At 36.0% G+C, this 13944-nt stretch overlaps 1 protein-coding gene across 1 annotated transcript in view; it reads left to right on the top strand.

Annotated features, from left to right (window-relative positions):
- Gbe1 (1,4-alpha-glucan branching enzyme 1) overlaps positions 1 to 13944 on the top strand; it is a 300252-nt gene that overhangs the window by 264347 nt on the left and 21961 nt on the right. Inside the window, exon 14 of the mRNA XM_008832224.3 lies at positions 455 to 585. Within this exon, the coding sequence (XP_008830446.1) occupies positions 455 to 585 (131 nt within the window). The remainder of the gene's footprint in view (positions 1 to 454; positions 586 to 13944) is intronic.

Genomic DNA, 13944 nt, shown 5'->3' with positions numbered 1-13944 from the left:
GAGTTGTATAAAAATGTGAGAATTTTAGAGTAACTATAATTTCAGAAATTGGATATAATAACAATATTCTGTTCACTTTAGAAAAATAATTTCATTTGCTTGACCACATTAATCTGGACACTAATACAAAAGTCTTAAAGAAAATTGACTTATAAGTAGATCTGATGTATACAAATGTTATCCATGTAGACATCATGTTTTTATTTCATAACTAGCCCACAAAACTAATCTTCTTTTTGCATTCTAAGTGGTTAGTGTGAATTTTGCATTATTTAATCAATTTTTTAACCTATTTGATAAAATAGGATGTGTAAAATGATACAAATTTTAGGAATTTCATTATTGGCATAATAATGAACAAAGCTATCGAGAAACACAAAACAACCTTTAGGAAAGCATTTCCTTGTAGCAGCATCTAGGAGCCATTGCATGTAATATGTGTTCATTCCTTCAGGCCTACGTGAGTGAAAAACATGAAGACAATAAGATCATCACTTTTGAGAGAGCAGGTCTTCTTTTTATTTTCAACTTCCACCCAAGCAAGAGCTACACGGACTACCGAGTTGGAACCGCATTGCCAGGGAAATATCCTTTGCTTTGCCAATGAACATGGCAATTTGATTTCAACATTTTTCTTATCTCTAAACATAAGAAGGAATAACACTTTCTCTCGGTTTCCTCATCTGAAAAATGAAGGGCTTGAAATTGCTTTTCGGTCAAAACTTTGCTCATCTCAGTGGCACTGAATTATTCCTGAGCTTTGTTTTGACTCTGAGAAGTAAAATCCTGAGCACTTGTTTTGGTTGTTTTGTTTTGTTTTGAGACAGGGTCTCTCTGTAAGTACAGCTGGCCCAGAACTTGACCAAACTGGCCCTGATCTCACAGAAATCCACCTGTTTCTTCTTCTAGAGTGCTGGGATTAAAGGCATTCACCACCATGCCTGGCTTGATTCTGAACACTTTTGAAAACAGTATTTTTTTTTCTAATAAGCAATTGAGGCACAATGCATTTTTCTGTATAAAAGCTTTTTTGTAGTTGCCTCTGAAAAGCATCTCCCCCCCCATCCCCTGTCTCCACTTAGTGGGAAAGAATGGAGTACTCAGAATGATAGTATCTTTTCCTTGCTCTGTCTCATCTAAAATGCAGGAAATGGCTCACTTTTTAAATCAGAACAGTTAAGGTAGCAAGGCAGGGGAGGTATGAACAACAGAAATAGCAAGGAGAATGTTTTTGATGCTCTCATCTTATTTAATTTACAGATTGCTTGGCATCTGTTTCAAACTCTTTTGATCATTTTGTTATACTACTCTTGACCCAAAGTCAAGAAGAAATATGTAAAACCAAACTATTGCATAAGTCATAGTGCACTAAATAGGAGAGAAGCAAAAATGTTCCAAGGGAAAGCAGAAATTAAGGAAACAGGAGAGATAAAGATAATATAATATAAAGGAAAAGATTGATAAGCCTAGACCTTGCGAAGTTAGCATGGCTGTAGTAGAGAAAAAGGCGAAAGGCCATTCCAGGATCTGGGAAGCATAGACTGTCCATAGATAATAGGCAGTGCAGAGGATTAATTGAAGAATGATAGCAGTAATAAGAAGTACTAAGAAATAAAGCTGACAACATAGATGAGATCATATGATAGAATATTTTAATGCTATATTAATTACCTTAGACTTTTTCCCTCAGGTGTAATAATACACTGCTGAAGGTTTTTGAACCAGGGAACTACTTGATAAGAATGTATGCATTAGGAAAAGTTTTAATGTGAAAGTCTATAAAAGATTTCATGAAGAGAGTTTAAAAGTACAGGTCCTAATCATGAGATGCTGCAGAATACTTAAAGGAAAGGTAGGGCATGAACTAAAGTAATGGTAGTAGATTAGACAAAGGCAAATGAAACCAATTTTGAAGATAAAGCACTCAGCAACTATTTGGTCATGAAAAATGAAAAGTTTCATTTGGAACAGGGGACAAGCAGAACTGCAGGAAGCGGAGCAAGAAGTAACCAGTCAATGGATCTAAAAACATGAGTTTAATTTAGGATTGTCAAATGGGGGAAATGCATAGGATTTTCAGGGGTGATATTTAGGAGAAATTCTGGCTCAAGCAAATATAATATTTTTTAAAGCCTATTAACATTGCTTAGCAAATAGTTTAAGTGACGCCATATGTAGTAACAGTAAGTTTTTTTGAACAAAATTCAACTAGCAGTTTATATTTACTGGTAGAAATTTATACTATGATTTGGTTTTGATAAACCTGGATGCTAGTTGTGTCTTTTCAAATTTGGTATTGTAATTTATCTGCAAGTAACTGCAACACAGAAATTTTCTATTTTAATAAATGAATACTTACTTTCAAAGTGTCTATTAATTATAAGTAGTGATATAGACACCTTGGAAAGTAGGACTGTCTCTTCACAGAAGTGGAAGTTGAAGCCTCGGTTATTACTGCACCTCCAGGAGAACATTACAGTTGTACTCTTGGTCCATTTCATGTGTTTCTACTCCATATGATATTTGCTTATTTCTATTGTCTGCCTCATGTGTTTCTATCAGTTAGCAGTAGCTAACTTGCATATGCTTCCTCTAGAGACATTTTCATTTTAATGTTTCTTAGAATACTTGAAAAAAACATACTCAAGGCCTATTGACTTAGGTATCTAATGGAAGAGTTTTACCATACTAAGGATCCTTTTCTGGCAGGATGGAGGACAGCATTTCCAACATGTCTTCTGCCACAACTTCTGATTTCTCACATCATACCAACAGCCCATCCTAACTTGGAGATTGAAGCCTTTTCTCCTCTCTACTTTGATAAAGTCCTGTGTCCACCCCTCCCCCCTTCCTAGTTCCTAACCCTAACCTCTACTCATAAACAGGTGACTATTAATTAATAAAACACTTTCTAGCTCTAATGATCTATTTCACAAGATTAGCACTGAAGTTTTTAATTATTTAAAACATTGTATTCAAATGAATTTATGATTATTGGATCTACTACATCTTCGTTTATCAGCAAACCAAGCAGAAGAAAGTCTGACCCTCAGACAACTTACATTTTGCCAGACATCAAATACAGATAATAAATGAACTGATTCTATAGCATGAGAGAGGCTGATTCCTGTTAGCAAAGTAAGAAAAATCAGAAGTGTGAACCAGCTGTGGAAAGGGAGACTGACTTAAACAGGGTTTTGTGTAGGAATCAATGAGGAGAATGACATCTGTAAAACAGAAAATGATTCTATGTAAGAACACCACAAACTACAAGCTGTGGAAGGCCACCCATGCCTACTGTTTTCACTGCACTTGGTACAAATGTGATAATTTGCTGATTAAGTTTCAATGAAATATGTACGTATATATTCTAAAATGTTAGTGCTTGGTCTCATACTATGGAGAATGTGTGCTTTAGGAAACTTTCTCATGTATCAATAAGACAGTTTTCCTGGAAGATTGTTCTACATGTGTTTACTAGCACTATCAGAGAAGCATTCAACATTCTCTTCAGTATACTGCCTCTCCTGAGCCTTCATAGCTGGGCGAGTTAGTTAGGGAGCCCCTTCCTTCCCTCCTTCCCTCCTTCCCTCCATCCCTCCCTCCCTCCCTTCCCTCCTTCCCTCCATCCCGGATAAAGCCTACACAAATAAATGATTGTATGTACAAAAGCCAATTGAAAGGGCTAAAACTAAAAGCAAAGAGGGGGGCCATGTCAACTAGAGAGCTAACACTTCTTCCCTCCATCCCTCCGTTCCTCCCTCCCTCCGTTCCTCCCTCCCTCCCTCTCTCCCCTTTTCCCTCCTTTTCTCCTTCCCTCTTTCTTTCTCTTCCCCACTCTCCTTAAAACTGAATTCTCAATGATTCTTCACGCACCCTAGTGTAATATATTAGCTTATTTGAATCTACCATCTTCCTTAGGCAAAAGAGATATCTTATCTTTGTATATATTTATTATTACAAGCTTAATTTCAAAACTTCTTTTTACTGTCCATAACAATTTGCAACTCATTTGATTTTCACCTTCAATCTCTTTAATTTTAAACAATTATACAATGAGTTTAGATATAGATAACATAACTAAAGATCGTGATGTTATATTTCTGAATAATCAGCATGTAAATTTAATATAGATTATTTGCTATGGGGAATACACCATAACAAAATGTATTAAGCAAGTAAATAAATTAATCAGATTTTTAATTCCCAAGGAACTAAATTGGTACCAGAAAACATTCCAGATATCTGGAGAAGTCATTTGAACTTCTGTCACTATGAAATATAAACCTACTATAGGTAACATTTCTGAATTCTCAAACACTGTCATTTTTTGAACCTATGTATCTTGTATATCAAATGGCAAGTTGTCAACTTTCACTCAGGTCAGAATCGATGGTGGCTGTCTTCTCATGAAACTTATAAAGGTAACTATTTTGGAAGTAAAGCCAGGCAAAGGAGAAGAAGCACTTAAAATACATTTTTAACTGTCTCTTCAAAATAATATGATAATATCTGGAAAACCAATAGGCAAGTGTAATTTGTATCAGTAAGATTTTGAACACGGTCTTCACGATGGTAACTAAAGGATATAATATGGTTTCTTTAAGAGTCTGAAACTGTTCTAGGAAAAATAACAAAAACAAAGCAATAGCAAGAAGCCTTTGCCCATACACTTTCACTTTTGTCACTTGAGCTGCTAATCAACCAGTGTTCTTTAATATAGTAGATAGCAGTGGGCTAATGTGCAACTGACACCTGAATGCGCTCAGTAAACAGGCCAGCTTTGTATTTCATGGTTAGGAGGGTAGACCGTATTTTCCTGATGTACTATATTTGCTTATGATTTCATACTGCTTATCTGTAAAGAAGGAACTGTTATGTTCTTTGTATTTTCTACATTACTATTATATTTCTTTCGTTACATTTCTTCACCTAGAACATCACCAAATGAGCAGTGAATTGAGCCCCTATAGAAAATAAATCTGCTTTTTCTAATCTATAATACAGATGATGGTGCCACTTTTTAAGTGATGTAAGGGAGAATTACACATGTTGATAACTCTCTTAAAGACCTTCTGTTGTTTGTTGTGGTCGTTTTTAAGTATTTATTTGAATATTCCTGGAAAACCTATGAGGTTGGTTGTATGTACCTCATAGAACAAATCAAGAGCCAAGCCTGGGAGTACTTGAGGCTTTTCTTCCTGCATGTGGCTGCTGGACATCAAGCAGTGTTATTACAAAGTCTGTGCCAGTCGTATAATCTTGTGGTGCATTGTTCTTTATTGTGTGTGTGTAATTCACATGTTTTAGTGGACTGGCATTGGTGCTGTTACTGGTGATGATATACTTCTATCATGAGATTTTGATAAAAATCTGGGGAAATCGATTGCATTGGAAAATTGTACACAAATTCATAACAGTAAGGAAGCTTTCTCAGTGTCACCACCTCACAATCACTCACCACAAATTCTTCTTCAGGAATTCTTCTTTTTTCAAAACCAACTTCTACAGAAGGGAAAAAAATAGTTTTTAAAGTAAAACATAGACATTCCAGTCATCTTTTTTCCTGTGTTTTGGAATATAAATTATTGCAGTTTTATACTTAAACCCCTCTATTGGATCTAGGTTTACTATATAATATTAAATGCAAACATAACCTTGGGTTGTTTGTAAGGCATGTAACAATCTATATAAATCAATATCACTCAATGAACATAAACAGCAAAACAGAGACACATTTTTAAGTGATTTGTCAGTGTGCTGTTAGGGTGGAGATGGACATGGTAGTGTAGTAGCAGCCCCCTTTCCAAATTCCATTTCAGACTTTAAAGATGAGTGTCTAAGAAGATACATCACAAACGTGGCCTGTGAAGAGTATGCAAACGCAAGCCAGAAATATTTAAAGCTAAGGGAACCGATGAGTTTGGATTTGACCCAAGATCTTGAAAATATTTTCATTAAACTGCTGCAAGATGTACCTTTTAAAATGTAAATTCAGAGTATGACATTTGCAACATGTACACAGATTTTCTAATGAGCAAATAAGGTCATTTGGATGACTCACTGGAGTGTGATTGCTCAAAGCAGAGCTTCGGCTGTGAATTGCTCAGTTTAGCAAAGCCTTTGAAGTGTGGTTATGCAACACTCTGTGTATATTAGACTCTGGATTTTATGAAACATAAAAAGAAAGGATTTAATTTAGGATTAGGTAGATGCCACATTCTGCCAAGATTATATGGCATGCATAAAAGTTAATTTCTGGACTAAAGAAAGAGAATGCCTAGATTCAACTTTCTGGTTTTACAGTTTATAGATGTTTCGGTAAAAACACAAAATACAAGTACAAGGCTTCCTCATCAAAGCTCTAATGATGATTTTCAACAGATAGATACAAGCATGTTTCATTTTCTGTTGTGTGCATGTGTGTGCCTTTTCATTGTACTCTCTTGTCATAATCTTTATGTGAACAAGGAAATGTAATCCAAATGTCAATTTTATATTTATTACAGCTCTTTTTTTTCCTATAGCTTTTAAGTTAATGCATACAGAGAGTCATTGACTAGATTCACCTGCTTGTTTCCAGTTGACAGTATTACTTTTAAATATTACTTAAGGGTCTGTTTGATTATTTTTTCATTGTTAAATGCTTCCTAGCAGTCCCTGTTATCTAACAATAGTGATAAGCAAATACCCTTCTCTACTAAGTCATAGGCTTTGATTTAGCTTCATTTTTCTCTCCAGGAATTTGAGATCACAAAGTAAGAAAAATGTCATATTTTAATTACAGTGATGTTTTTAGATTGGCTTAATATACATTCGTATGATTACAAACAGTAATAAATAATAAGTAAGCTTTTACAATGCACAAACACAAATATTTTGTTGTTGTTTGGTTCAGTGGTTAGGAGCAGTTTGTAAGAAGAAATGCTGTTATAGTTCAGTTGACCAAGGTAGACTTAGGAACAAGAGTTTACCTCTCAGAAATTATCTCTTAATGTAGAATGCATTAAATAATTGCATCATAAACCTAAATTTTGTTCTGTCTTAAGGCTTTGTTTGATTTTTATTTATTTGTTTTTGAGACAAGGTCTCACTATATAGTCCTGGCTGGCCTGGAACTCAAAGAGGTCTGCATGCTTCAGCCTCTCAAGTGCTAGGACTATGTCTGACCTGTCTTGTTTTCTTGACATAAAGTCTAAGTAACCCAGATTTGCCTTGAACATAAGATTCTATTGCCTCAGCCTCCTGAGTCCTGAGGTTATAATCATGCTTGGCCTTAGAAAGCTACATTTTTGAGAGAGAGAGAGGAGAGAGAGAGAGAGAGGATGGAATGACAGATAAGGAGATGCAATGGGTAAACAGTAGTATATACCTGCCATGGTGAATCAACTCAGAATTTTTTAAATTACTAAATAAAAACCAAAGATTATAATAATGAAGAATCAATCATTTAATTATGTGGCAGAAAAGTGAAATTGTAGTATTTTTTCAATAAATTATACCTTATTTTCTTAGAATGCAAGTAAATATACTAGGTTCTACTTTCTGTTGAAATACTTGATGAATAAATTTCACAAGATGTACCAGTGTCTTACAAACTTGTGTGTCACACCCTGTATTAGCACTTTAGCACTTTAATCTCATTTAGTCAACCTTTCTCTCTCCCAGAGAGGAGTGCATTAGAAATAGGAAGAAACCAATCTGTAGTGAAAACTGGCCTACAAGACTGCAGCTCCTGCCTTTCCATTTAAAATATTTAGTCTATTCAAAACAGGCAAATCATTTTTAATCATTTTTTTTAAAAAAAATTTAATAACTACATGATTAGAAGAAGCATTTCATTCCAGCTTTAACATATTCAGTAACACACTCCAGAGCAAGAGTACATCTTTTCACAAGTGGCTGTAAGTTTCTAGGTTCACAGTTGAATTAATACAGTTATACAATATTGAACTCAGTATAAGCCCTGTAAGACATAAAATTGAATGAGTTTTTAACCTTTAAAAAAAATCTCCATTTCATTTTAGAATATATTGTTCCTTGCAGAAAGACTCATTGTTTTTGCTACTAACACTGAGATGTTGGTGCATGCATCTCTAATCTATATGTATCTGATTATTACTAGTCATACTCAGTTGCACTTGGATCATTGGTGCCTGTGTATGTCTGTAAAGTCGTTGTGTAGATTTCAATGGTAATGTTTATCACCCCTACTAATTAACATGACAAACTTCCTTGCTTCCTCCTCAAATATAATACATTTTTAAAACTTTGTTGATTTTTTTTGTATGTGTGTGTGTATATCACACAGAACATCCCAAACCATCTTATTCAACTATACACCCACTTCCCAGATGGCACCCTCCCATAGCCTCCCTCCCCCTACTAGAGCCCTTATACTCTGATATCCCTGCTACGGTCTGCTGTGTTGTCGGGACCCCAGCCATTCACCACTACTTGTCCATCTGGTGAATCTAGTCAGCCTATATAGAGGTCTTTGTTTTAGGAAGTTCAGCTGTTCCTCATCTAGCAGCAATCAGTTGTCAATATTCATTTAGATAAGATTGGGATCTGCTGTTCATTTTCTAGTTCTATGCTGGGTTACTATCTGGGAGTCCTTTGGGCCACCCTGGCCAACAACTCAAAAAAGGGTATCTCCTATCTGGCATTGTTGCTTGTTATGTAAGCTTTTAGCTATGCATATGGACTCTTAAAAAATTATATTAGCACCTTTAATCTTTGGTTATACTTTCCTTTTGGGTGTTTAAGGTCATACAGTTGGCCCAGATAAACCAATTTATTTTTACTCTTAAGGACGTTTGAGGATCTGTACCTCAGGGGTCACATGGGTTTGGAGGAGCCCCTGGCTCAATTCTTTTACCAGTTCCACCTATGTGAAGATAAGTCAAAGGTCCTACTCGACCATGGCTGGCTTTCCTTAGAAGCATGGAGGAAATGATCCCTCTGTGTTGACCCTCCTCTTTGTAGACTAGACACTGGTTCAAGTCCATCTGGTGGGGTCTCCTTAGCCTCCTTGATCAAGAGGACAGGTGACCCACCACAATTACAAGGTACTTTGAGAGATGCTCATAGTCCCCTGGAAATAGTTGACCTAAGAGGGACCTAAGTGTTCTTTAAGTCCCCCTGACAAAGTATGTCTGTTAAACATCCAAGAAGGTTAGTTCCACCAGTCTGGTACTTTTAATTACTGTGTGTCATGTAACTCTTGTACAAAGATAAATTGTTCTCAGATAAACCTTACCTAGACATATATTTCTTGATCTGCTATGTATAATTTGTTAGTAGGTTGTTGGAGTAATATGGTTCCCTCTGGTTTTTAAAACTAGCTAGGCATTATTTATCTTTCACATTATCTCACCCCTCCATCATGGTTTTACCACTTAAGGTGCCTCCATTTCCCCCCTTTCTCCCTTAGTAATACCCTTCTCCTATAGTTCTACCTCTCTTGAGCTCCTTTCCCTTTATCCCCTAGAGTCCTTGTATACCATTCCCCCCCCCTCCCTTAAACTAACCGAATTTTGATCCCTATCTCCCTTATTAATGCCTGTTCCTACTGTTCTTCTCTTTCAGGATCTTTCTTTTCCTTTACATCCCTGTTTCCTTTCCATTACCCTGGTTCCTGTAGTTATGTCTGGATACATACTCACTTATCAGGGTTTGGTTTTGGATCCACACATGAGGGAGAACATATGTCAATTTTTTTCTGAGTCTGTGTTACTTCTCTTAGTAATACGGTTTCTAGTTCCATCCATTTACCTGCAAATTTCATGATTTCTTCTTTCTTTACTGCTGAGTAAAACTCCATCGTATAACTGAGCCATGTTTTCATTATCCACTCATCAATTGAGGGACACTTAGGTTGCTTCCATCTCTTAGCTATTGTGAAAAGAGCAGAAACAAACGTGGATGTACAAGTGTTTCTGCAATAGGATGAGTTTTGGGGGTATATGCCAAGGAGTATTATAACTGGGTCAAATGGTAGATTCATTTGTAGTCCTTTAAGACTTCTCTACACTGCTTTCCATAGGGGTTGAAAAATTATGCAGCCCACCAGCAGTGTATGAGTGTTCCCCTTTCCCCATGTCCTCTCCAACATTTGGTAGCATTTGTTCTCTTAATCTTAGCCAGTCTGACTGGGGTAAGATGAAATCTTAAAGTGGTTTTAATTTGCATTTCCCTAATTATTAGTGATGTTGAACATCTTTTAAGATGCTTCATAGCCATCTTTAGTTCTTCTTTTGAGAACTCTCTGTTCAGCTCCTAAGCCCATCTTTTAATTGGGTTACTTCTTGTCTTGATTCTGTTTTTGAGTTTGTTATATATTCTGGATATTAAACACTGTCAGATGTATCGCTGGTGAAGAATTTCTCCCATTCTGTGGGTTTTCTGTGCACTTTCCTGGTTGCCTCCTTTGATGTACAGAAGGTTTTTAGCTAAATGAGGACCCATTTGTTAATTCTTGCCCTTGTTTCCTGAGCAATTGATGTCCAGTTTAGAAAATCCTTTCCTACACCAATATCTTATAGGTTTTTCCCAATGTTTTCTTCTAACAGTTTCAGAGTTTCAGGCTTTACATTGAGGGCTTTGATCCATTTGCAATTGATTTTTGTGCAGGGTGAAAGATAGAGGTTTAGTTTCATTCTTCTACAGGTGGAGATCCAGTTTTGCCAGCACCATTTGCTGAACATGCTGTCTTTCCTCCAGTTATTGTTCTTGGCCCCTTTGTCATATATCAGGTGTCTGAAATTGCATTTACTCATATTTGGGTCTTCAATTTTGTGCCATTGATCTATGGGTCTATTTTTGTGCCAGTACCATGTTGCTTTTATGACTATAGCTCTGTAATGCAGTTTAAAATCTAATATTGTAAACCCCCTTCGGCATTGCTTTTAGTTCTCAGGGTTGCTTAGCTATCCGAGGTCTTTTGTGCTTCCATATGAATCTAAGGATGGTTTCTTCCAGCTCTCTGAAGAATGTCATGGGGATTTTGATTGGCATTGCATTGAATCGATAAATGGCTTTTGTAGGATGGTCATTTTCACAATAATAATACTTCTAATCCATGAGCATGGGAGGTACTTCCATCTTCTGATGTCTTCCTCAGTCTGTTTCTTTAAAGATTTAAAATTTTCATTGTAGAGCTCTCTAATGTCTTTCCTTGGTCACGTTTATTCCAAGATTTTTTTTTTTCACCTATTGTGGAGGGGAGTATTTCCATGTGCTCTTTCTCTGATTGCTTATGATTGGTATATAGAAAAGCAACAGACTTTTGTAGGTTAATTTTGTACCCTGCCACTTTACTGAAACTGTTAACAATTTCTAGGAGTTTTCTGGTGGAATTTTTGGTGTCTCTTAGGTATAATATCATATCATCTGCAAATAGGGATAATTTGATCTCTTCTTTTCCAATTATTACTCCTTTAATTTCCTTCTCTTGTCTTATTGCTCTTGCAAGACTTTCAAGCACTATGTTAAAAAGAAGTGGAGATAGTGGACAGCCTTGTCTGGTTCCTGATTTCAATGGGAATGCTTCCAGTTTTTCTCCATTTAGAATGATGTTGGCTGTGGGTTTATTATATATGGCTTTAATTATGTTGATGTATGTTCCCTTCATCAAATTGTCTCTAGGACTTTGAATATAAATGCATGTTGAATTTTGTGAAAAGCCTCTGCATCTATTGAGATGACCATGTGGTTCTTCTCTTTGAGCCCATTTATATAATTGATGATGTTTATTGACTTAAGTATATTGAACCATCCCTGCATCTCTTGGATAAAGCCAACTTGATCATGGTGGATGATCTTTTTGATGTGTGTCTGTATGTGGTTTGCATGTACCTTGTTGAGAATTTTTACAACTATGTTCATTAAGGATATGAATCTATAGTTTTCTTTTTTGGTTGTATTTTTACCTGGCTTTGGTATTAGAGTGGTGCTGGCTTCATAGAAGGAATTTGGAAGTTCTCCCTCCATTTCTATCTTTTTGAATAAATTAAGTAGCATTACATGTAGATCTTTATGTGATTTATGACGTTTATTGATTTACGTATATTGAACCATCCCTGCATCTCTGGAATAAAGCCAACGTGATCATGGTGGAAGATCCTTTTGATGTGTTTCAATTTCTTTTTGTGTTATGGGTCTGTTTAAGCTGTTAATCTCTTCTTTGCTTAGTTTTGGTTGGTCCCATACCTTTAGAGATCCCTCCATGTCTTTTAGGTTTTCAAATTTAGTAGTTGTTTCCCCTGTCACCTGTGATTTTGCTGATTTGGAGGTGCTCTTTCTTTATTTTTTGTTGACTGGGCTAGGGGTCTGTCAAGCTTCTTTTCTTTTTCAAAGAACCAGCTCTTGGATTCATTGATTTTTGTATTGTTTTCTTTGTTGTGGTTTCATTAACTTCTGCCCTGATGTTTGTTATTTCTTCTTGTCTGCTGGGTTTGGTTTTCATTTGTTGTTGCTTTTCAAGTGTCTTGAGTTCAATGTTAAGTCATTTATTTGTGTTGTTTCTGATTTTTTCATGTAGGCACTTAGAGCTATAAACTTCCCTCTAAAGACAGCTTTCAGTGTGTCCTAGAGATTTTGTTGTGTTGTATTGTCCTTTTCATTTAGTTCCTGGAATACTTTTATTTCTTTCTTAATTTCTCTTTTGACCCATTCAGCATTTAGGAGTGTGTTGTTTAATCTCCATGTGTTCATGTGGTGATTAGGGCTTCTTTTGGTGTTGATTGCAAGCTTTATTGCATTGTGTTTTGATAGAATGCATGGAATTATTTCAATCTTTTTGTATTTGTTGAGGTTTGTTTTGTGTCCCAGCGTATGGTCAGTTTTGGAGAAATGTTCCATGGGGTGCTGATTAGAAAGTATGTCCTTTTGGTGCTTGGGTGGAATACTCAGTAGATGACTCTTAAGTCCATTTGATATATGGTATTGTTTAATTCTGTTAACTCTCTGCCCTGTTGACCTATCTAACGGAAACAGTGGGGTATTGAAGTGCCCTACTATTAATGAGTTGGGATTAATCTGGGTCTTAAAATCCTGTATTATTGTTTTTATGAAGTTGGGTGCACCAGAGTTTGGTGAATATATGTTCATGATTGTAATATCTTCTTGATTTATTGTTCCTATAATCAGAATGAAGTGGCCCTCTTTATCTCTTTTGAATACTTTTAAAGTCTATTTTGTCAGATATTAGAATTGCTACACGTGCATTTATCTTAGTGCCATTTTCTTGGTATATTTTTTCCATTCTTTCACTCTAAGATAGTGTTTGTCCTTGAAAGTGAGATTAGTTTCTTGCAGACAACAAAAAGATGGGTTTTGTTTCTTAATCCATTCATATAGTCTGTGTCTTTTGACTGGGGAGTTCAGTCCATTAATGTTTAAAGTTATTAATGAAAGATGAGTATTGAATCCTGTCATTTTTATTTTTGTTTACATTCCAATATAGCTGTACTTTTCCACAGTTATACCTTCATTGAATTTCTTTCCGCAACCCCATGGGTATATTCGTTCCTTTCTTCAGCTCTTTGTATTGCTCCCAGAACTCTCTGAAGGGCTGGTTTTGTGGTTCTTTGTTTTCTTTCTGTAGCCTCTTGGGTATACTCATTACTATCATTGGTCCTTTGTATTGCTTTGAGTAGTCTCTGTATGGCTGGTTTTGTGGATATGAGTTCTTTCAGCCTATTCATGTCATGCAAAAATTTCCATTCCTCTTCAATCATGATAGTCTTGCTGAATAAAGTATTCAGGGTTGGCATCTGTGGTCATTTAAAACTGGGAATACTTTGGTCCAGGCTCTTCCAGCTTTCACAGTTTACACTGAAAAGACAGCTGTAATCCTAATGGGTTTTCCTAGTTTGTCCACTTTATCTTCCAGTCTTGATACTCTGTTTTCCATTTCATTCATCCTATTGGTGAGGCTTT

This window comes from Nannospalax galili, unplaced genomic scaffold (assembly GCF_000622305.1).
Source record: "Nannospalax galili isolate Female #2095 unplaced genomic scaffold, S.galili_v1.0 scaffold293, whole genome shotgun sequence".
Classification (NCBI taxonomy): Eukaryota; Metazoa; Chordata; class Mammalia; order Rodentia; family Spalacidae; genus Nannospalax; species Nannospalax galili.
The sequence above is the reverse complement of the archived record's forward strand: the minus strand, read 5'-3'. Positions and strand labels throughout refer to the sequence as shown.